General features: G+C 33.8%; 3 protein-coding genes across 3 annotated transcripts; 1 reads left to right on the plus strand and 2 right to left on the minus strand.

Annotated features, from left to right (window-relative positions):
- Positions 1 to 7235: 7235 nt before the first annotated feature.
- LOC122307554 (ethylene-responsive transcription factor RAP2-10-like) lies at positions 7236 to 8155 on the plus strand. Its single transcript, XM_043120480.1, has one exon. It carries the CDS (start codon positions 7450 to 7452, stop codon positions 7960 to 7962), a length of 513 nt encoding a protein of 170 aa, XP_042976414.1. The 5' UTR covers positions 7236 to 7449; the 3' UTR covers positions 7963 to 8155.
- A 1985-nt stretch (positions 8156 to 10140) lies between these two features.
- LOC122307651 (CBS domain-containing protein CBSX1, chloroplastic-like) lies at positions 10141 to 15151 on the minus strand. Its single transcript, XM_043120670.1, has 8 exons — positions 14760 to 15151; positions 13843 to 13930; positions 13698 to 13762; positions 13114 to 13162; positions 12418 to 12470; positions 10799 to 10914; positions 10633 to 10690; positions 10141 to 10546 (listed from the first exon to the last, which is right to left on the minus strand). Exons 1-8 carry the CDS (start codon positions 14967 to 14969, stop codon positions 10472 to 10474), a joined length of 714 nt encoding a protein of 237 aa, XP_042976604.1. The 5' UTR covers positions 14970 to 15151; the 3' UTR covers positions 10141 to 10471.
- A 1694-nt stretch (positions 15152 to 16845) lies between these two features.
- On the minus strand, positions 16846 to 17874 carry LOC122306358. Its single transcript, XM_043118787.1, has 2 exons — positions 17493 to 17874; positions 16846 to 17375 (listed from the first exon to the last, which is right to left on the minus strand). The coding sequence occupies exons 1-2, from the start codon at positions 17872 to 17874 to the stop codon at positions 16846 to 16848; spliced, it is 912 nt and encodes a 303-aa protein (XP_042974721.1).
- Positions 17875 to 23561: the final 5687 nt, after the last annotated feature.

A 23561-nucleotide genomic window follows, 5' to 3' on the forward strand; every position in this document is an offset into this window, starting at 1 on the left:
TTTAATCACTATGTTTAAAAAAAAAAAAAAAAAAACTTCTAATAGGCTGTCTGACTCGCGGAAATAGGCTAATGCTATGCCTATTAAAAACTTCGATCACATCATCCTGAACTTCTGGATCTACCAGCGGGATGAGTTCTGTTATTTAGAAACCACGCACCTCTTTGTGACATCCAGAATGATGATGAAACAATAAAAAAATAAAAACGCGTTAACGGTCTCCGAAATATCTATTGCAGGTAAAATCCGTGACAGGAAGCGTACCGTTGTGTTCGACTGTCAAGACATTGTTTGAAAATCCCTAATCCCATATCCTCTACACTCTTGATAGAGTAGGTGGACAAAAATCACTTCTTGACATTTCAAAAGCTGGAAAGAGAGCTAGACGCCAAAGAGACATGATAGATTAACTTTAAGCAGCTACAAATAAAAATAAAAAAGAGATCGAGCAACATCATAGATTGGCTGATGATCATATTATATAGAGGTGAGGTGTTTTAGGGGAGAGAGTGGGGTCGTTGTGCATTTTTCTAGTGGAGATCGGGTGATGATCCGTGCATGGTGGGTGCCATGCCATGCAGCTGGTTAGGGAGGCAACCAAGCTGGAAGATCATGTAAGACAAGTGCGTGTAAGGTGTTTGGGACCAAAGGGTTGTGTAAACTTCGGTTAGCAAGGGGCTGATGAGGTCCACATGCGTGTGGCTACACCTTGACCATTTGGAGGTAGTGATGTAAGACTACTCACTACAAGAGAAGTGGGTTTTTGTGACCAAACTTTAGTGATCAAAAGGATTATTTTCTAAGGTTTGCGTGAAAGGTGTTTGGGACCAAAGGGTTGTGTAAACTTCGGTTAGCAAGGGGCTGATGAGGTCCACATGCGTGTGGCCTACACCTTGACCATTTGGAGGCAATGATTCCCTTGCTGAAAACAAAAGGAGAGAGAAGTCAATGGGGCACGTGTTGGGTAGTGGCAACCGGAGGCAGGTTGTCGACCGGGACTACATGAAAGTACAAAGTTCTCTACAAAAGTGGAAAATAAAATACCTAAAAATGTAGGAAAATGGTTATAAAAAAGGGGGAGGGGTTGACTAGAATGAAGGGTATTGGCTGTGAGAAGGGGAAGAATGGAAGAGCTAGAGAGCTCCTCCGTCAACCTTGGTGGTGGTCTTCGGAGAGTGCATATATGCAGGTGCTAGTTGTAGTAGTAGTTTTGACTGAACTGAACGACACTCTTTGAAGGTTAGCTTTTGTTCAGGCATAGAATAAAGAGGAGTACCCCTTCCGTCTTTGAAGGTTAGCTTTACAGTGGAGTACCCCTTCCAACCCAAAAAGTAAGAAAATGAGTCTTTATTCTTACAACGTGGTGCAAGACAAAAGGTATTGTCGTTTGGCTAGCGGACTTGTCCCTTTTAAGCATCAAAAGCCTGATTTGCGTGTTTGGCCATAACGTGAATTTGGGTTGTGCCAATACCACTTTCTATCTCATAAAAAGTATTGTCTTCTGCCAACACGTTTTTCCGGTCTTAGTTGGATGTTAAAGCCTCTTATCTAATCTTATCTTATTCTACCTTATCCCAATATTCAAATACTAACTAAAGGCTTGAAGCGTGATTGGCATAATCCCTAACCTTTAAAATGGAGGTTTAGAGTTCAAAACCCTCTCCTCCAAATGTAGCAAAAAAAAAACAAAAAATAAAAAAAGAAGAAAGAAAGAAAAAAACAAACAAACAAACAAATGTATAAAATAATAAAAAAAACAAACAAACAAACATTATAAACACAAACACTTTTCAATTTCAAATATTCAACTTTTTCATTTAATCATTACAATTTTTTCAAACTTTCACACAAAACACAAAAAACAATTCAATTTTTTTAAATTACAAAACAAAAATTATATTCTACTAATATTTTTATTAAACGTTTTCTATCATTTTCCAAAATATCTTAACTCAAATATTTTACCACTATTCATAAATTATTTAACTATTATTCACATACAATCTCATCTCTTCTAAAAGAGTTCATTATTTAGATCTAAAAGAATTCATTACTATTGTTTGGATCAACAACATTAAGAAGTGTAATACCGCACATGTTATGTTCTTTTTAACTTTCCCGTGGAGTTCGTACAGAAAAACTTGAATTAAGAAGTCTACATTTCCAGAATAATCTGAGCAAATCTAGCTGTTGCTCCCGGCAACAAAAATATCCACAACCCTAAGTCCTTAAGCATGTCGATTCATTCAATGTATGAGTATGCAAAAGCAGTAACGTTATGGAGAAGATGAGAATCAAACCTCAACGAATTCCAAGTACGTACTCACCTAAAAATTGACTTTTAAATCATTAATCGGACGACCATGCATGCATGCACCCCTTTTCACTCCCTCTCTCGATTTCAAACTATCTTAAAATTAATGTATCCATATAAGCTCATGGCTTCCATCCTAAATTTTCCACGCGTAGCTATGACTTCTTTGCAGTCACAAGGCCTCTACAATTAGCCTAGCTAGCTAGCTTGTCGCCTCATCATTCGGTGCATATCTTTGATCTCTCTCTCTCTCTGTGTATATATATTTATATATAAAATATTGTCAATTGTTTCAACCTTTTGAAAGGTGCATGTACATATATAGTCAAAACTTCTTTTAATTAATGGTCCAATTAAATATTGATTTAATAAAGTCCAGTAATTAAGCTTCCCCAAAGACTGCTCACTTCGTACATTATTTATAGTCATGATTCAAGAAGTGACCTCTTGTCATCTCATAATAATAAAACTGTGCTACATTAAAGATAACAATATGTGATACGATCTGTTAATTTAATATAAACACGATACGATACGATAATAACAAGTTTAACTTTAGTCTTAACCGATTTGGATCAAAACAGGTTGATTCGTTAAGACACGATTGTTTGAACAGGTTGATAACAGTTCAATCTGTTTTGACACGTTATGATGCATTAAAAAAATTAAAGTTATAATTATATACCCTTATACCTAAAAGTAACATTTTTAGAATTTTAATTTTGATATTTTTATTGTTTAGAATGTAATTTTGGACTTATAGTTAATTTTATAATTTTTATAGATATTGTTATTTTAATATTTATATAAAACTATACTAAATTTAACCAAATCAAACTAGTTAATTTATAGTCTATTCAATCTATTTACATAAACGAATTGATACGACATGACTCGTTATATTAATGGGTCGTGTTAAGGTTTGATATTTTGATCCAATAAACTTAACAGGTCGAGTTCGGATTTATCCATATGGTATAATATACATGCCTTGATACAACACGAACACGACCTGTTAATATGATTTGCACACCTATGTTGCATGCATATCGAAACAAGCTCATCATCATTGCCAAAGGTAAGTGGCTTGACTGGTATTGCCCCAGCCTCCAAAATGAGATCTGGAGTTCAAAACCTCTCCTCCCCAAATGTATCATAAAATAAAAAAATTAAAAAGAAAAAAAAAAAAAAAGAAGCTCATCATCAAATATGCATCGATCCACTACTGCTTGCTTCTCAAGTTATTTGTTTACTTATTGTTATTATTATTAAAAGAGAAATAATATTTATAGTCGTTAAGTATGTAAATATTATGTAATCTTTTTTAAAAAAGAATACGAGGCTCATATAAAAAAATAAAACTTTTTTTAATAGTAAACATTATACTTTTTCAAAATGATTATAGTAAATTTACATATTCTAAAACTATACGTAACATTACTCTTATTAAAAAAGGTAAAGAATGTAAAAAAGCTAACCTGCTTGTTCTTTGATATTATATTCATCTTAAATAGAGATTACAAGAGTGATTAACGAATATATACAACTATGTACAACGACTAACATCATAGCTGTCTATTATGCTATAAATGATAAGATCATGGCTGTCTATTATCCTATACATGGAAAGTAATGCATATACAAAAGACAGTGAGAGAAAATTATGGAAGAAAATCATGTGACGGGATCTCGGCATCGTGGCAGTTGAGTGGTGGACAGCTTATCTCTTCAAAGAAGCCAGGATGCACGTACGGTCTGAGATCTTCGTTATTGAATTGTACGCACGTATATATGTAACCATTTAGTTCTTGCATGCATGCCTTTGTTGTTAGTGTTGGGACTTGGGAGTCTTCTCCACATGCTAGCTGCATGCATGCATATATATATATATATACACACACACACAACACATGAACATCTGTACTACCATGATGTCCCTTCGTTTGTTCTGCTCCCCAATTTCATGCAACGCGCGTAAAGCAAGTGAATGTCCATGCATTAATCTGTGGTGAATTTAAATAATATTTTCTCATGAAAAACAACAAGCAGTCCGACATAAAGGAGATATATAATATTTCACTCTTCACTGTTTCCTGCATGCAACCACGATTAATGTGATCGATCTACTCGTGAAAAGTAACATTAATCAATTCGTTGTTAATATATATATATATATATATATATAAGCTAAAAAGCTTGCCTATATCCCTAAAGACATTATTTTTTATAAACCCAAATTCACAATAATTAAGTAACTCCCTAGCCTTTTTCATAAAATGCGGAATCTGCGGCCACCAACTCAATTTATATTAACATTTTTTGTTGTCTTAATATAGATCCTATTAAGAAAAAATGAGTTTTTCATACTTTTTCATGATATATATGGTTATATTTATATATTTTGTATTGTGTTGAATTAAACCAGAAGTTGACAACTCTAGTTTGTTTTTACAATTTCATTAAACTCATCTCATTTAATTATTATAATTTTTTTAAAATTTTTATATAAAATAAAATAAACAGTTTAATTTTTTTAAATTTTAAAATAAAAATGCTATTAACAAAATTTATTTTAATAATATTATATTCAATTTTTAACTTTAATATCGATCCGTTACAAAAATAAAGTAGGTAGGCTATAGGGATGACTTTAAACCTAAAATTTTTATAAATGGATGAAAAGACCCAAAAAATAAAAAAACTTTCAACCTCACTTCTATGTAAAAGACATGCATTTTCGAGCATAATAAAAGAAAAATCTAGTTACAAGTATAACTGTATATTAATATGTATATCAACTTAATATGATTAGTTAAAAAGTAAATTTTATTGAAAATAATACTAATTTAAATTTTAAATATAAAAAAATAACTATTTATATACAGATTAATATGTAACTTTAGTTATACGTAAGAAAACTCTAAATAAAAAAAATTAATTATGATTATAAAAGAAGAAATTAGGCTTCCGAGCTCCACTCAATATATATTATATAATAGGCAATAAAAAAATATATATTTATATATGCCCTTCAAATCGGTAATTGCGATTTGCGTGCGTAGAGGGAAAGTCAATTCCTAACGGAATCCATCCACCGACCAACAACCTACCACTTTCTCTTTTGATCATTTCAAAGTGACATAGGCTGATGGATGTGTTATTTATTTATTATATATTATATATTATTTTAATAATCCTTTCATTACCTCGTTGTGTTTTAAAATGAGTGAAATTTATTTATTATTTATTATTTATATATAATGATTAATGTCTAAGGAATGTAGAAATAATAATAATAAAAATATGATAAATAGTTTTTTTTTTTTTAATTTTAATATCCCTAGATTATAAACAACGTTATATACTTGGGATGACATAAATTATAATGAGTGCTGTTAGGGTGCCACCCATCAATGATAGCTGGCGTGACTCTAGGCAAAATTTAATTTTTTAATTTTTTATTCATATTTTTAACACTTTTTAAATATAATTAAAACATAGAAAAAATATTAATATATTATTAGTCACTTTCTTAATCAGTAAGTAAAAAAATATTTTTTTTTAAAAATTAAATACACAAGCAGTCAAAATGAGTGACAAAGTAGCATTTATAATTATTCTATTTTTAAGTGGCTGTATAAAACACACCGTCAACATCTCTTAAATTGTAAGATTTAATTTATAAGATTTAAATTTTAAAATTAATTTTTTAAATTAAATTATATTATGTAAACACTTTATTAGATAAACGGAAACCCCATCATATGGATACTTTGTTATTCTTTTTTGTTTTACTAAAATATATCAAAAACCAAATCCTTTTCTTCCACAAATGCCAAATTCTTCTCAATAAAATTTAATATTAGCGCTTTAATGTAATCAATTAAATTCTAAAAATAATTATTATTATACAACAAAGTCTTCGTTATCCACCACTAAACATATTATAATTTGAGTAGGATAATGGTACATATAGTTATAGAGTGCGCATGCACAATCACATTGCAGTCATTTGAAAATAGAGTTGAGTCGGCTACTATTAAAAAATTAATCAATTTATTTTCAAAATGATTGCATGACACTTATGCATTCAGGATTGCAGCTATCATTTCTCTTAAAATTAAAAAATGCATTCCAATCTTCCATGCCTTAACACAATAAAATTTGAGTTGCAAAAAATTTAATTTCTAAATTTATTTTGCAAATTAAGTTATTTCACGTCAGAGTTGTGGAAGGTATGCTCTCAAACCCACTTTCAAGCAAGATTCTTCTTCCAATCATAGGAGAAAAGAGAGAGAAAAAAATTATATACTTACAAGTCGCTTGGAAGATACACCATCTACAATGTTACACTACTGACTTAATAATATTTAATTTACAAAATTTTAACTTTTAAATTATATTTATAAGAAAAATTCTATTCTCGAACACACCTAATAAAGTGTTAATATGAGGTAATTTGATTTAAAAAATAAATTTTAAAATTTAAATATTTTAAATCAAATCTTATTATTTAAATAATTTGAATGATGGATCAATTTGAAAATATAATAACTATATTTATAAATTTTAAAAAAAGAAATAATAGTTACAGTCGTGAGTATTCAAATATCATATAATTATTTAAAAAAATAAATAAATACTATATTTACATAAAAAAAAGAGTTAATTTTTTAATAATAAATATCATTTTTTTTTAAAATAATTATATGATATTTTATAATCTACGACTATATATATATATATATATATGATATTACTCGTTAAATAATCCCGTATCATGATTCATGATCGGTGGAAGGTGTATCCTCCGCAACTATTCGTTTTGTAAATATAATTTTAAAAAAGAAAAAGGCACAGAGCATTTGTCGGTGAATTTTGGACCCTCACTTATTTATTTTGTTTTTTCCCCTTTGGAAGAATTAAAACGAACGTGGAGGCTTACCCAGATGACAACTTCCGTCGCATGAAATAAAAGCTCCTCTCCCTTTCGTTGTGTCCTCCTCAAGAAATGGCACTGCCGTGTCTTTTACTCGTTTAGTTTTTATATTTTCATGAAGATTCACCTTCTCCCTCTATAATTCACGAGTCGATTTTGATAGAAAGACAGAGGTGCTTCGGAAGAGAGTTCAGAGATGGAAGGTGGTGTTGGAGGTGAGAGAGGGGAGACGAGGAGAAAGAGAGGGGTTGTCGAGATGTGCGAGAAACGGTACAAGGGGATAAGGATGAGGAAGTGGGGCAAGTGGGTGGCCGAGATTAGGGAGCCCAATAAACGCTCCAGGATCTGGCTCGGCTCCTACTCCACCCCCGTCGCTGCTGCTCGAGCCTACGACACCGCCGTATTTTATCTCAGGGGACCCTCCGCTCGCCTCAATTTCCCCGAGTTCCTGGCCACCGGTGAAACGCTGGGGAGCGGTGACTTGTCTGCGGCTTCGATAAGGAAGAAGGCGACCGAGGTCGGAGCTCAAGTCGACGCGCTGGAGACGGCTCTGCATCATCGTCTTCATCATCAGCATGCATCGGCGGCGGCGGCAGCGGCGGTGGCGGCGACGACCAAGTTTAATTCTTGTGGTGGGTTTGTGGAACGAGTCGACTTGAATAAGGTGCCCGACCCGGATGATTCGGACGGGGATTGGGAGAGGAACTAGAGGAGAATGTCCATCTCTTCCTTAATGTGAAGGCCTCTGCTACTGTTAGTACTTAGTACTTCTCTGTACATTTTGTCTTGGCTTCTATTTTCTTATCCCTTTAACTTTTGTTAGCATTATTATTTTCTAATCAAAAGAAATTTTGGCCTTTGTAAAAAGTGGGAAATATATATTAGCTTTACCTTCTTAATTATTAGCATGTTTGGAGTTATTTTATTTTATTTTTGGAGTCTTATTTGTAGTTTATGAATGGAGTTGAGTGAGATAGAACGTGTTGGTGGGAATTAGGAAAGTTCAAAAAATGGATACTTGGGAAGAAGGTAAAAGGAGTGTGTGTATGAGTGAGGAGAGGCAAAACAGGAGTGGCCTCCACTACACTGCAGAGTGCAGAGACAGCAGTTGGGCGCAAAGAGCCATGCTAATTGCTGCTAACCACTAAAGTTGACAAGTACTAAAAGTGATAAAGATTTTTGCAGAGTTAGGTATTTTCTGCTATGTGGGGTACCCTAGAGAGAGAGAGATATGATGATGCCCTGCGACCTTTGGTCGGTGGGGTTTATTTCTAGTCATCTCTCAGATGGTATACATGTAGATGGCTGTGAAAATGACCAAAAAATATGTGCTTTTAACAATGGGAAATTGGCAAGCTGCTTGCTTAAGGAGGGTTACACCCAGATCCCAGTTCCCATGAAAAGGTTATTTGACTCGACTGATTTGGCTGTTAATCCATGTTTAGTCGATGCTTTCTATGCCTTTTTCACTAGAGGACAAGAGGATTGCTCCCTAATTAGCGGCTAATACCTGCTTTTTGAGATATTATCAAATTATTTAACAAGATTCTCTCCCCATAGGAAACTGTGGGGGCTGCAGATCTATAATATGTATTTGCTATAGAAGGACGATCATCAGTCCAAAAACTGTTGTGCGGGTTTGGTTTTATTGGTGGATACACACCCTCTCCTATATTTTATGAGTAATACTATATTAAGTTACTTTTGTGTATTTTTTATACGATTTATTGATGTGATTGATTACGTCAATTTTTTTTAATATGTAGCCTATCACATCAATGAATTGCATAAAAACGATTGTATATAGAATTTTTAATATTTTATTAATTAAGGATAATTTTAAATAAACTCAAACTTCAGAAGTTTCATACCAAATACTTATCAAAAAATATTTTTTTTTAAATTTCTAAAAGATACAGAAATTAACCCACTTTAGAAATATCCTTGTGAATTTTCCAAGCATTATAAAATGTTTAATAAATATTCTATAACTCACCCTATATGACACATCTCTTAACTTTAAATAAAATGGATAGTAACATGATGCATTTTGGCATTATAATGTGTAATGACTAAAATATCCCGTACTTTTTATGCATATTATCCTTTTCAAAGCGAGAAAAAAAAAAAGAAAAAAAAAAGGTCTTTCTTTTACCATTAAATTCTGGAAATAATGATTCCAAATCATAGTACGGCTTGTTAGATGAGGGTATTAATGAATGAAGTTCGAGCGAATGGTGGGTGGTCAAGTCTCTTTTAATTTTTATTCGAACACGAGTTAGTTTCAACTTTTTATCGATATTTACGAACAGCCCATTTTAATCTTAAGCGATTTCAAGCATGTTCAAAGTTGCTTCATTTTAATAAAATAGATTACTTATATTTCTTTTTATAAATTTATCAGCAAATATTTACAAACAAATTCGGACTTCTTTTTAGCTAATTTTCTTTATAAACTGTATACGTATATATATCAATAATTTATATTTATAAGAAATGAAATATCCTGTTTAGTTATTAGGACATAATTTTCTCTGATCTCTTTAAATATTAAAAATATAAAGATAATATTATAAAAATAATAAATATAAAGTTATTCAAATTTTATATGAGTTGAGCCAAGTTCTATTCAAATTGTATTGTTTAATAATTGATCATAATTTAAATAAGAGAATCGAGTTAAACTCTCATCGAGTTGATATTTTTATTTACGCAAAAATTTTATATAATAATTTTTACATAATTTTTATATACTTCACTAATGTGATTGACTACGTCACTTTTTTTAAATATCATCAACCTTGTTATAGGTACGCGGGCTTTACACGTGTGAACACATCCAATAGCATCGATATTTTAAGGTTATTTTACTGGTGACAATTGTAGGTACCTCAGAGTAACAATCACATCAGTGTTTTTATACACATACAAGCCAAAATTGTACATAGAAAGATGCTGAGATCCTCTGACCTATCTCTCATCAGTGTTTGGAAGGAGAAATTCAGAACAATTGTTGGTACCTCAACAACCTTGGTCTTGGTAATTACGTATAACAATCACATCAGTGGTCTTATACATATACAAGCCAAAAATTGTATATAGAATGAAGCTGAGAGATCCTCTGACCTCCCTCTCAACAGTCTCAAGAGCTTGAATGAATAGACTCATTCCTGCTTCCCAAATCGGACAGCCTCAGATTCATACCACAGAGCTAAATTTTATGCCTTCATTTCACTAGCACGTTTTATCTTAAGGGCAGCTCTAACTACATTTCCTCTTGTGATAATCCCAACCTGTAGGTTATACAAGGTGGGTAATTAAGAAGCGGTAAACAGCATGGCAAAGATATAAGGGTGATATTCGAAGGGAAATTACTTACCAGCTTACCATCAACATCTACAACTGGAAGCCGACGATATTTTGTCTCGAGCAATATCCTAAATTTGATAAACCGTCTCAGAATTGTCATTCTAGTTGCAGCCATTCAGAAAGCTGGAAGAAGCAGTAGTAAAGGAAGTGGAGAAAGTGCAAACAGAGAAAAGAACCTGGCAGCGTCCTCAAGATTAGTGGTTTCACGAACTACAACTGGGGCTGGTGTCATCAAATCACCAACCAACTTACCATTGGTTTTACTGAGCAATTTCTGTATCTCATTAAAAGTCTGCAGTGATATATATGCAATTAGAGAATCAATAGGTTGGACAATCTAACTATTAAAAGGAAAGAAATTGAAAAATCTTTTAACCAGTATTCCAGAGATGCTTTATTAACCACTTAGCAAATAGAAATGACAGACACAAAACATGCTGCTTTCCCAATTTATCCACATCTTGATTGCATCTTGCACTTCTTTAATAAGGTCATTGTATCATAATGCTTCACCACATTGCTCTGAACCCGTAAGGCACGGACAAGGGACTCAAAATACAGACAAGACGAATCACAGCAGTAGAAGTACTAAACAAAGTGGGCACAGAAAGAGCTAAAGTACTTTGGATTGGGACTCCAGCTCATGGGCCTAGAAGTGTTGTAAGTATAAAAGCAATTGAGCAATGACGATGAGTTGAGGGGAAAATGACTGATGGAACTCATATACTGAATCCAAAAGATGCACAGCAATAGGGAAGAATTATTTCAATTAAGTGTAAAAAGATTCAAGAAAACCCAAAAATATGGTGGTCAACATGGCCAGATAACACTTGAATATGACAGATAAATGAAAGTTACCGATCTTGAAGGTAAAGCCTAAATAGTTAAAATATAAGGAACTACCAAGTTAGGGTTTGGTTGAGTTGAATAGCAGATTCACTCTCTTCTTCTTTTTTTAACGTCTATCATGTTATGATCCACACGAGTGAATCAACCCCCCTTTGTCTAGAAGTTAAATGTAAAATGTGCCGAAAGAAGACCAAAAAAGAACCTAAACAAAAAATCACTTTCTAAGTATAGGGTAAAGCCGCTAGATGTGAAAGCCAAAATAACATACAGAAAAAGGCGGATAATCTGTGCCCCACAAATGATCATCTTGGGGCCATGGAATCCTTGGGGCATAATTCAATCAGTTTGCAGTCACTATATAAATGAAAAATATCCCACTCTTATCCCACTATGATGAGGTACATTATCCATCAACCTTTGAATTTCTTTTTCAAAATAAGAGATGAACCAAGGGTTGTGAAAAGTGTCACATCTACAAAGTGGGATAAAAGTGGGATAGGAGTGTAATACATAGCTACTCCTATATAAATATGCCCAGCTACAATGGTTGAGGCAAGGGGTGACAATTTTTACTCAGCCAAAGAATCAGCCCCAAATAATCCACTGGACAGTTCTTTATGCGTATGGTTGCAGCTCTGAGGCACTGTGTCCATCAAAGAGACGAGGAAAAACAATCTCTTCTGCAAGTTAATAATCATTTTGCCCCTAATTTTCTTCTTTTATTTTTTATTTATAGGTATTGCCCCTATTTTCTTCTGTCCTTGTTATTCTACTCAACAAAAGAAAATCTTGAGAAATTCCTTTTATTCACTGTATTGGGATATACTATAAACAATAATGGTTTTGAAAACAGAATCTTCATCAGACCACATATGTAAAATAAAGGTGAGAAAAGGGTAACCATGAATATATAAATTCATTTTAAGAGAGAGAAGGCTCTCCATACTTTCCAAGAGCTGTCAACTTCAGGAAACAAGCTGGTGTCATTTGGCGTGCCACCTAATTTAAAATATCAAACCCATCATGTAAGAAACTAACAGTACAGATTGTTCAAAGAAGACAATTCAAATCATGCATTCACATCATTTTCCTCTCGCACCACATAAATTGAAGTCTAGAAGTTCAAATGATTCTTCAAAAAAGAGTTTCATTCAGAAAAGTAATATACTCAACATGGTTTATACTTTTGTGGCTTTAATTAGTGAGTATGAAAAACAAGTTCTAAGTGCCAACAAAGAACAAATAGCAATGTTATGACAACTCTTCTTATGATCATCTACTGATGAGAAATATTAACTCGTTTGTACTAGTTTCAACCAATGTCCCATCATTTGTGTGGGGCACAAGGAGATATCACTTCCAAAACCATTGAAGCATTTAATTTAAGCATTGTAAAACAGAAAAAGCTTCTCTCTTCTTGCAATTAACAAAACCATAAAAAATAAAAAGATGAAAAAATAGTAAATATTATCCCACCAAATCGGATATCTTGATTTAAAGCCAACAGTTTCCCTCTTACAGGATAATTAGTTCAAGGCTAGCAACTAAAAGCCTCTTAAGGAGTGCTTTTATACAAATGAATAACACCAACAAATATTTTCTTAGAAACATTAAAAAGGCAGAATATAGGATGGAAATTAACCTAATATGGAGTCCAATGCCAGTAAGTCATAATCTGAAACAAGACCGACCTGCGTTTTAAGAGAACATTCAAAAATCATTCCCGGATATGTTTTACCAACCCACATCACGTCATTCATACAATGTGCATTTGCAAAAGAAAACATAGAGAAGTCAAGAAACTGAAATTAACTACGGATGCATGAGTACAGACAAAACAGCATGAGAAAATTTGATTTGGAATCTGGATATTTGTTTGAGCGTAGCAAGAGGTTTTGACATTATGTTGAACAAATTGAAGGAAAGTTCTCTATCTCAGGGAAGCAGGTGAAATTTCTATTTTCAACAATTCATTTTTTCTTTTAAAGAGATGAGAAGGGAAGTGACACCTGGATTTGGGAACCTGAGGGCACAGTTGGAATATCTAGTTCTTCTACTGAACTCAAAATGTCCTCAATAATTCGAATATACGGTCATATGGAATTAGAAAGCATTTGCAATGTCTGATACTGGACCTTAAAATACATCCAAAACCCATAAAGTTAAGCCAGTATATCCAAAGACCAAAATATACAAATGATTTGTGAAGGGGTCAGCACATCTTACCAATTTCCAGTCATCATCAATGACAGGAAAGCCAGTGATTCGGTTTTCTACAAGAGCGTTCAGTGCTGTTGGCATGAAGGCTCATAAATTAGAAGATTAAATCCTTTTCATAGGACGAGTTGTAAATCCAGGGATAACAAACTACCTTCATCCACTGTTGTCGTAGGCTTTACCACATTCAATTCTTCTCTTCCTGTCATAAACTCACCAACGGTGTATACTCCACTTCTTGGCTGAATGTTAACAAGTTAATGTACAAGAAGGATAAGCTCATGGAAATCATCATATACTCATCCAAATCATACTTGTTCTTCTGTTCCACCATTAGTAAAAAGGTTGAGCATGCAAATACATAACTTATTATATACTTCTTATTCAAAACTTTTGACTAGACGACTACTAGCCTCCTCGCCATTAATTTGTGCTAACTTGCGACTGAAAATCTGTTGCAAACAATATGAATCATAATGTACCGCAACTTCTACTTAATGCCCTTCTTACAATTTACAATGTATTTTTGGGTCTCTTAGCCCTGTTTGGTTGTTGGACCACATTGAGATCAATTCAGTTTGATTTAATTTTAAACCGAGTCTAATATCCAAACACACATTCTCAAATCACTAAACTCATCTTAATTCAAAATTTCTTTACACATGAGATCTATAAATTTTTTCAACTCAATACCTATTTACAGATCCACGACCTTTTTTAACTTTCCACAAATAATACTAAATTCATCTTAACATCCAAACACATATAAACTCATCTTAGATAAACCTCACAGAACTCACTTTACCGTATTAATCTACTACTATTCATAAAGAACTAACTTAGTTCAGCTGAGCTGAACGTCCAAATGCAGCCTAAGAGTGGAATTTTGTAGATAAAACCGTAACCCATTTCATACAGCTCTACAAATAAGCATTAAAAAAAACCCGAGATTAAAAAAAAGATTACGAGGCGAATACTATTATTCATAAAGACTCGTTAATAAATACCCAAAAAAAAAAAAAAAAAAAAAAAAAAAAAACAGAGAGGCGAACAAGGAAGAAGATAACGTACGGGTACGGAATTAGACATCAAGGTGCGAGTGGCGGCGAGAGCCAAGGACCTCCGGAAACCCAGTAAACGATGGGTGGGCACCGATACAAGTCTCCTTCCGGGAGGCAATAGGAGAGGGCATGGCAAGTGGTAACTGAATGAACGGTGAACCACGGCAGCGGCGCGGGGGTTACAGACGGGTAGAGGTTCCGGGAGAAGGATGGAGACCATGTCCTCTTGCTTGGCTTCTGGTTGGAATTGACGAACCGTATGCTCGGAATGGGAGGCCGAACTGTCAGGGAATGGATGAGAAAAATTTCAACTGTGGCTGCATATATTGTGAGGCCATAAGACACAGACCGGGCTGTTTAGGAGCAGAGTTCGAACTGTTGAAGCATACACCAGCCAAAAATATCTTTGATTTCAAAAAATAAAAATCTTAGGCAATGTCCCACAAACAATAATAATAAATGTAATAATCAAATCGGATTAAATAATACGAAATATTTTATTTTAAAATCTCTACATCATATACTATTCAAATAATTTAATTTAATTTAAAAGATAATTTTTAAAATTATCTTTTAAATTAAATTATATTTAAAATAAAATTATTCAAATAATATAAACATATAAATCAATAAAATTAGGGTTGAGCGCAAAAATATATTTTCTAGGACCAAAAAATCGAAGCTCTCTTTTCTTCCCAATCTGCCATAAATTTCATATATTTTTGTGTTGATCTCTTGATTATTATTACCTCCATATCCCACCAAAAGATTGTTCTACAGCCGCCTAGGTGTAGCTTAAGAAATTCTCCAAGGCCATCCCTTTTTATTTTATTTTCTATTTTTCAATATTTTTAATGCAATATTATTAAAAAATAATTTTTTAGTCAATAAATAAAAAATATGAATCAGAAAAATATCTCGGGACCAACTCTATGTAACCCAAGCATTTTCCAAAGAAAAACCGTCGACAAAATCCATCAACCTAAAAACTATTAGCATATTTTGCAAGCTTTGAGGACTTAAACTGGTAAGTTTTCTATTTTTCTAAATTTATGTAACTTTTTAATTTATAGTACTCATGTTAGTTGTGATTATAGATATTATATGTGTGATTGAATGGTAAAAAGTTTTGGGAACAAGCGGTTAGGGATCTTGGTTTTGCTATGTAAAACTTGGGTTAATTTATTTTGTGTAGTTAGTGTATCATGAAGGTGGGATAATATTTGAGATGTTTGGAGTTGAATTGATGAAGAATTGAAGTGATAATTTTGAAGAGAGAGTTTAGGGTTTCAGTTAGGGCTTTAATTTTAAAGTTTTAAGTTATGAGTTAATAAATCATTTATTTATTTTTTGATAGGTAAAAATAGATTTTATTAATTCACATAAATAGGCAAAGTCTAAGTATACATAAAGTATACAAGAAAGAGTCTAATTACAAAAACTACATACTATAGAAAGTAGCGTAAAAGTCATTAAGACTCATTTCATTCAATACAATAGAAGAGACCCAAAGCAACAATCTATAAAAGAAAAAAGCCCTAAAACCATCTAGAGGGCGTTCCCTATTGTCGAAATAGCGGCTATTTCTTTCATTTTATGTGCACCACATTAAATATAAAGGCACCATCTTCCATATAGCTGTGATCTGGCGATTGCCATGAATCCCTTGCCAACAAGACAATAAATCTATCACCCTCCTAGACATAGCCCATGCAATACCAAGCTTAGTGAAGATTTCATCCCATAATACCTTAACTACTTCGCAATGAAGAAGAAGGTGATCTGCTGATTCACTGTTGTATTTGCATATGAAGCACCAATCTATTACATAGAGTCCACACTTTTTTAACTTATCTATAGTCAGTACTTTACCTTGGGATGCCAGCCAGCCGAAGAAAGCAATTTTGATGGGAGATTGCTCCTCCAAATGCTCTTCCAAGGGAAGGCATTGAAGGTGTGAGGTGTCAAGGCCTTGTAGCATGATCGAATTAAAAATTTCTTGTTTCCTGTATGTGTCAAGACTAATTTGTCCTCCCCTCATGCCCTTTGTTTCAGCACATATAACACACTGTAGAAATAAGTAATTTTCCCACCTTTCAATCCTGGACAGCTTTAGTAAATCTCATAGACCAATGAATGGAATCAATAGTATTGTACATATTGTCAGCCACTGAGGAACCTTGATATGATGCAATCCTATAAAGAGAGGGGAAATCATTTTTCAAAGCAATATCCCCACACCAAATATTGTGCCAAAACTTGATTTGTGTGCCCCTTTCCACCTTAAGCCTATAGTTACCGAGAAAATCATCCCAACCATTCCAGATAAGTTTACAAACTCTCACGCCATAAGCCCCTCTTACTTCCTTAGAGCACCAACCTCCCCAAACGCTCCCATATTTGACATCTAGAATATTCCTCCAAAGAGCATCTCCCTCTTGATGATAATGCCATAACCATTTTCCAAGAAGTGTTTTGTTGAAGGTTTTCAATTTTCTTACGCCTAACCCATTGCAAGACAAAGGGGTGCATACTTTATCCCATTTAATCAAGTGAAATTTTTTTGCATCCTCTATCCCATCCCATAAGAAATCATGAAACATCTTCTTCAGTCTATTTGTCACCCCTGCAGACACAGGAAATAAAGAAATGAAGTACGTTGGGAGATTAGATAACATACTTTTAATAAGTGTGATATTCTAGCCCTTAGAGAAGTAAATTTTCTTCCAACCCGCCAGCTTGCCTTCAATTTTCTCAACAATTCCTTCCCACATTACCTTAGATTTATAATGGGCCCTCAAAGGAAGTCCAAGGTATTTCATAGGTAAGGATGAAACTTTGCAGTCCAAGATGGTAGCCATTTCACTTAAGTTATTGATCGAACCAACAGGAACTGCTTCCGACTTTGATAAATTCACCTTAAGGCCAAATACAACTTCAATGCAAAGTAGAAGTGCTATTAGAGAGAAAATTTGATCTAGATCCAGATCACAAAAAATCAACGTATCATTAGTGAAAAGAAGATGGGAGACTGTCAAGCTTCCATGCCAGGAGCTACTCACCAAGAAACCTGAGATGAAACCTCTATCCACCACCCCTTCCAACATTCTATTAAGCACATCCATGACTAGAATAAATAAAAGGGGAAAAAGTGGATCCTCTTGTCTCAAACCCCAAGAACTGTTGAAGAAGCCTTCGGGAGTGCCATTGACCAAGATAGAGAATCTGATGATTGTAATACAATGCTTTATCCACTGACACTATCTTTCACCAAAGTTGTACCTATCAAGTATATACAACAAGAAATCCCAATTCACATGATCAAATGCCTTTTCCATATCCAATTTACACAAGATACCTAGAATACCAGCTTTGACTCTACTCTCTAGGCATTTATTGGCAATGAGGACTAAGTCTATTATTTGTCTTCCTTTCACAAAGGCATTTTGGGACTTCAATATGATCTTTCACATGACTTCACTCAACCGCTTCGCTAGCACTTAAGAAATGATCTTATACCCCCCACTCACCAAGCTTATGGGATGGGAATCATGCACTTCCATCGACCTCGCCCTCTTGGGAATAAGAGCAATGAAAGAGACATTAAGGCTCTTCTCAAATTTCATAAAAGAGTGAAATTCAATAAAAACTTTCATTAGATCCTCCTTGACAATGTCCCAACAAGCTTTAAAAAAAGCCATTGGAAAGCCATGTAGTCTCGGTGCTTTATATTTGTGCATACCTTTTAGCACGCCAAGCACCTTGCCTTCTTTGAAAGGCCTCTCCAACCAAAATCCTCTTACATAGAAAAATCATATCTTTGAAACTAATATTAAATATCTTCTAAATAATATTCTAACATGAAAATAAGAGACTTAGGATTATCATATAAAAATATCAAAACCTTTAGAGTAAGATCAAACCTCGAAATATTCAAATTTTCTCTAAATAAAAACTGTTTTTCCATTTCCAGTTTTCAAGTTTCTAGATCTAAGAAAATCTATCATCAAAAGATTTATTCATACAACAAAACCTCAATGACCACTCTTAAACACATTCTAAAAACACTCCATGCAATTTTTGGACCAAGATATGTCCATTAGCTTGGTCAAAAACTCCAAAACATAACATACTCTCCAGTTTCACGCCCAAAATGACCTTTCCATGGTTAAAAATACTTTTGACCAACCAAATGACCATATAATGATACGAATAATATATCTACAGAAACTATACGCAAAGAGGAACAACTGTTATGAAGGATTTATCATGTGAAAATACTTACAAAGGGTCAAAATGCTCTACGAAAAAAGACCCAAAAATCTGCCCGAGAGAGCTCTTTTGGGTTTCTCTCTAAGAACAGGGTGAAGAAGTGATGAAATGAAAGGAAGTGTGTCTTGCACGACTCAAGACTTCTGTAGGGGGAAGATATGGATTTGAATGACCCTTGATTGGAGGTGCCTATGTGACATAAAGTGGAGAATAGTGAGGGGCAAAGGACTACCTGCAAAAGCTGTGAGGAATGGAGGTTGATGATGTGGGTTTCTTCATCTCATCAAGGCACTATTGAGAGCAGCCAAGGGCAATGGATGGTCTGCTATGTGGGGGAGCAAACTTTTTCAAAACTTTTTGCCAAGGTGGCCAAATTCATGGGCCTTGGTGGGCCTCAACCAAGTGGGCTTCAATTTGGGGTTTAAATGGGGTTTAGTTAGGGCTTGAGATACTATCAAGTCCAAATCCAATTTTTCTTGACCCAATCAAATTTACAAGGTTTAAAAGGTTGGATAATGATGTCATAACAAGAATTTGAGAAATTAATATCATGTGGAAGTGATTTAATCAAGTAATTAAATACAATGTCAGAAATTGGATCAAAAAGGGTCTGAAGGCCAAAGTTTAGGGAAACCGTTTAGGATTTGGGTTTTAACCAAGTTTTTGGAGTTTCAATTGGATTCTAACCATTTAGGATTTCATTAGGATTGAAACTCTCTTTGATCTGGCTCAATTTGGTTGATCAGATGAAAAAAAATTTTGCTTAGGTGGCATGATCTCACTCATTGATTTCCTTCACAAATCTATCTAATGGTTCATTTTTGTACCAAGTGTCTAATACTATACACTATGTGTGGCTAAGATCTTACAAAGTGTCCAAATAAAACTTCTCTAACTTAATTTGGATATTTCACACTGTAATTTTGAAAATATTGCACTTAGTACGCTTATCCAAGTTACTATTCACTCCAAAGAAATGCATAATAAACTTAGTATTGAAAAATTCTAAATATTCATATTAACCTACAGTGAAAATTGTTTACCAAAACTCAACCTAGAAGTGCCCCTAAAACTAAATTCACAGTTTCGAATAGGTATTTCATCTGAATTAAGAAAATGAGTTATTGTACCATAAAATCCTAAATAACCAACTGAGTCTAGTGGCGCAGACCATAACATATTTTAACACTTCTAATTACTTCAAATAATTAAAATCGCATTTATGCCACCATAGTGAGTGATAACACCAACTATGTAGACAGACTAAAACCTATGCGATTAGTTGATTCAGAAAACTTACAGAGTTTTCACGAGATTTCTAAAGTCTATAGAAATTTCACCATTGAATTTTTAGCGGGTTGTTACACCTAAGTCAATAGCTAGTATCCGTAATTGAATCTGAGCGGATAACCTCCAAGATTGCCGAGTTTCAGACCAGACCAGAAAAAGATCTAGTTTGGATACACTCCATTACAAATATAGCTATTTTGTCGTTAATTATATTGAGCAATTGGTTACCATAAAGCTTGACTTGAGTTATCATTTGGGTTAACTTTTATAGGAAAATATCGTTTCCCTTATGTGGTTCTATTTAGTGTACTTAGACAACACTAATAATTAGAGGAGTCGGGCGTTGCTGCCATATGGAGTTCTTTGGGTATACTGCCAATATCTTTGAGATGTTATCAAGGGAGTGCCTATTTGTTAATTAGAAAAAGTGTTATTTTTTACTATTTATTCTTTCTATAGATGGTGTTCATGCAAATCAGTCCATGGTAGGAGCCATTTTGAAGTGGCCAACATCCAGAATCTTTATATTTTCCTGCCATATTTGCGTTGGTCTATCTTCTCAAAGTAGTCCACCACTATTAATGTGGAATCTATCAACTCGACATTATCAAACTCGAATCTCTCTGCATCATAGTTATTATTCATCACCTAGATGTAGAAGTGGCAATTCAAGTTTAGGCGCTGTGTTAAGGGCTTGTGCGTGTCTGTCGTAATAAGTTATGAGTATTCGAAATGAGTTAGCCCATCCTAACTCATTTAACCAAACGGGTCAAACCCTTCAAATCTAACATGATTCATATAAATAACGGGTGATACAACATAACTCACATAAGCTATTTAATGATCAACTCTTTTTGAGTTAATCAGACATGACTTGTTTCATATAAACGGATTAAGCTGACTCGTATATTTATTTAAACAAGTTAACATAATTTCATGTATAAGACGATAATAACTACGTAAATTATTCACAATTACAACTAAGTTTATCATAAAGTATTTTATGATCAATATCCAAACGAATAATATACAAGAAAATTAATATCTCTGAAAAATAGAAATATATATTATAAAAAAAATTAATGGTTTAAGATATGAAGTAGTCAAATTCTAATATTAATATTACATTTCCTCTATACAAATAAAGATATATATCCAATTAAGTTAATGTGTGCTTAATTTTATTTTATTTTTACCAAGAGGTACAAATTACACAAAAATTTCAAAATAGGGCCCAAGTTGCTCTAACCTCAAGATTTTTTAACGTAAACGAGAAACGCTTTAGGGTTTAAACGAGGGAAGTATTGATAATTACACAAAACTTCAATAAATTTAAAGGCTAGCTAGAGTCTCTCTACACCAAAGTTTTAAAATCTGTTTTGTTCCAATCGGAACGGTCGAAGCTTTTCGTACCAAAATACTAACCGACATGGGGTAGGTTTGTGTTTCGCACTAGGTTAAATCCCGGCCGGATTCCAACATTTTGGTCAGAATGGTTATTTCGGTCCAATTAATATGAACGCCTGAATGAAGATGAATCAATGGTCCTTTTGTAAATCAGCTGAAAAATCAGGGACAAAATGATATTTTTATGCCCTAGTCAACTACCCTATTTTCTCCTGAGTAATACTACATGCAGTCGTGGAGTACATAAGCATTGCACAATCCTTTTGAAAAAAAGTGTGGTTCATTATTAAAAAAAATTAATTTTTTATCATGTGGGTCTCCATATTTACTTACTTTTTTCAAAGAGATTGCATGGTGCTTGCACATTCTACGACTACAAATATCATTTATTTTTTCTCCCCCTTACCATGTAAAATCTCCTTCTAAAAATTCCCAAAAGGCTAAAAGCCTTGAAGCAATGTAAGCATGCATCTCTTTCATGTTTTTTATTTGTTCTCCTTAACATTTGTGCAATTTTTTTTTTTTCTTTTGTGCAAATTTCTAACATTCTCTTTCGTGCAAATTTCTAAAAATGTGTATGTAACATTTTGTTCTCATGTTGAGTTGGGAAGCAATATCAGCTTTGTGTTCTGGTTAACAAACTTCACACTTTATTCAATTCCATTTAGCTTGGTGTTATGAAATTTTGAGTTTCTTAAGTATGTATGTTTTTAAGACTTGTATTGATGTTGTTTTGGAATATAGTTTATATATACAATTTATCCATTTAATGTCTATCCCAAAACAGTACATAGAAATGTATTGGTACCAAAATATTCTGTTCTAGTTCCTCCACTAGAAAAGATTTCAAAACTTTGCATCCATGCAAGGATCAAAGCCGCACGGAGCTTTATACAGAAATTCCTAATTGAAGACCTAGAAGCTAACTTATTCCTATTCACCTTTCAATCTTTACAAGATAAGTAACGACTTCTCAACCAAGTCCCATGGAATTTCAAAGAACATTTGCTAATACTCAAATCGTGGCCTCCAAGCTCCACTTTGCAAGAGATTTGATTGAACCATCAATCTTTCTACATACACATTCATGGCCTCCCACTAGACTACGTGATACAAGAAAAAGCAACAAAGATTGGAAAGGCCCTGGGTAATCTAATTGAGGTTGAAAAAGACTCCGATTCGGAATCATTTGTAGGAAATTCATTAGGATCAAAGTGGAAATTGATATTACCAATCCATTGCAGCAAGTTTTCGCTCTTCCTAGCGATTACAACATTGATACGTGGGTGGCGTTCAAATATGAAAGACTATAGGATTTCTACTATGCTTGCGACAGATTGGGTTGTTCTCAAATACTCTACACATTCCTCAAATCAATCTCAACTAATATATCATACAAACCATGGATAGGAGCTGAAAATCCCAACTTGAACCACTCTCAAGCAATCCCAACAACCCCTCTATTCCTGAGGCAAGAAGCAGAACTACACCCACCCCCCATCCCTCGACTCCCACTAACACCACATATCATACTTGTTCCAATCATCCACAACTCAGAGTATGTCTCCTATAAAAAAAAAAACCTTGCAATTGATGAATCACCATCACTCTACACGAAATGAAAAGGGGAAAGGATACTGGTGGAAGAGTTAACTAAAACTCAGAGGAAGAACAACAAAGAACCCCAAAGGTTGGAACTTACTTGTGAAAGAAGCCCTAAAATTTTCGACACCATGGAAACCTCAATGCAACAAGGAAGCCCACAAGACAGAAGGATGTAGATTAATTTTCTTCAATCTGAGGCCAAGATCTATAGTGGCATGGCTTCAATCCTCCAAGCATT

This window comes from Carya illinoinensis, chromosome 4 (genome assembly GCF_018687715.1).
Source record: "Carya illinoinensis cultivar Pawnee chromosome 4, C.illinoinensisPawnee_v1, whole genome shotgun sequence".
In the NCBI taxonomy this organism is placed as follows: domain Eukaryota; kingdom Viridiplantae; phylum Streptophyta; class Magnoliopsida; order Fagales; family Juglandaceae; genus Carya; species Carya illinoinensis.

Bases quoted from the DNA above. Each gene is read 5' to 3' on its own strand.
- LOC122306358 (XM_043118787.1), bottom strand. From the start codon at position 17,874: ATGGATGTGCTTAATAGAATGTTGGAAGGGGTGGTGGATAGAGGTTTC. The intron at 17,376-17,492 runs GCAAGCTGGCGG...CTGTGTCTGCAG, and splicing joins AATTGTTGAGAAAATTGAAG to GGGTGACAAATAGACTGAAG.
- LOC122307651 (XM_043120670.1), bottom strand. From the start codon at position 14,969: ATGGTCTCCATCCTTCTCCCGGAACCTCTACCCGTCTGTAACCCCCGC. The intron at 13,163-13,697 runs GTAAGATGTGCT...CTTAAAACGCAG, and splicing joins TTGATGATGACTGGAAATTG to GTCGGTCTTGTTTCAGATTA. The intron at 10,691-10,798 runs GTTCTTTTCTCT...TATCAAATTTAG, and splicing joins AATCTTGAGGACGCTGCCAG to GATATTGCTCGAGACAAAAT.
- LOC122307554 (XM_043120480.1), top strand. From the start codon at position 7,450: ATGGAAGGTGGTGTTGGAGGTGAGAGAGGGGAGACGAGGAGAAAGAGA.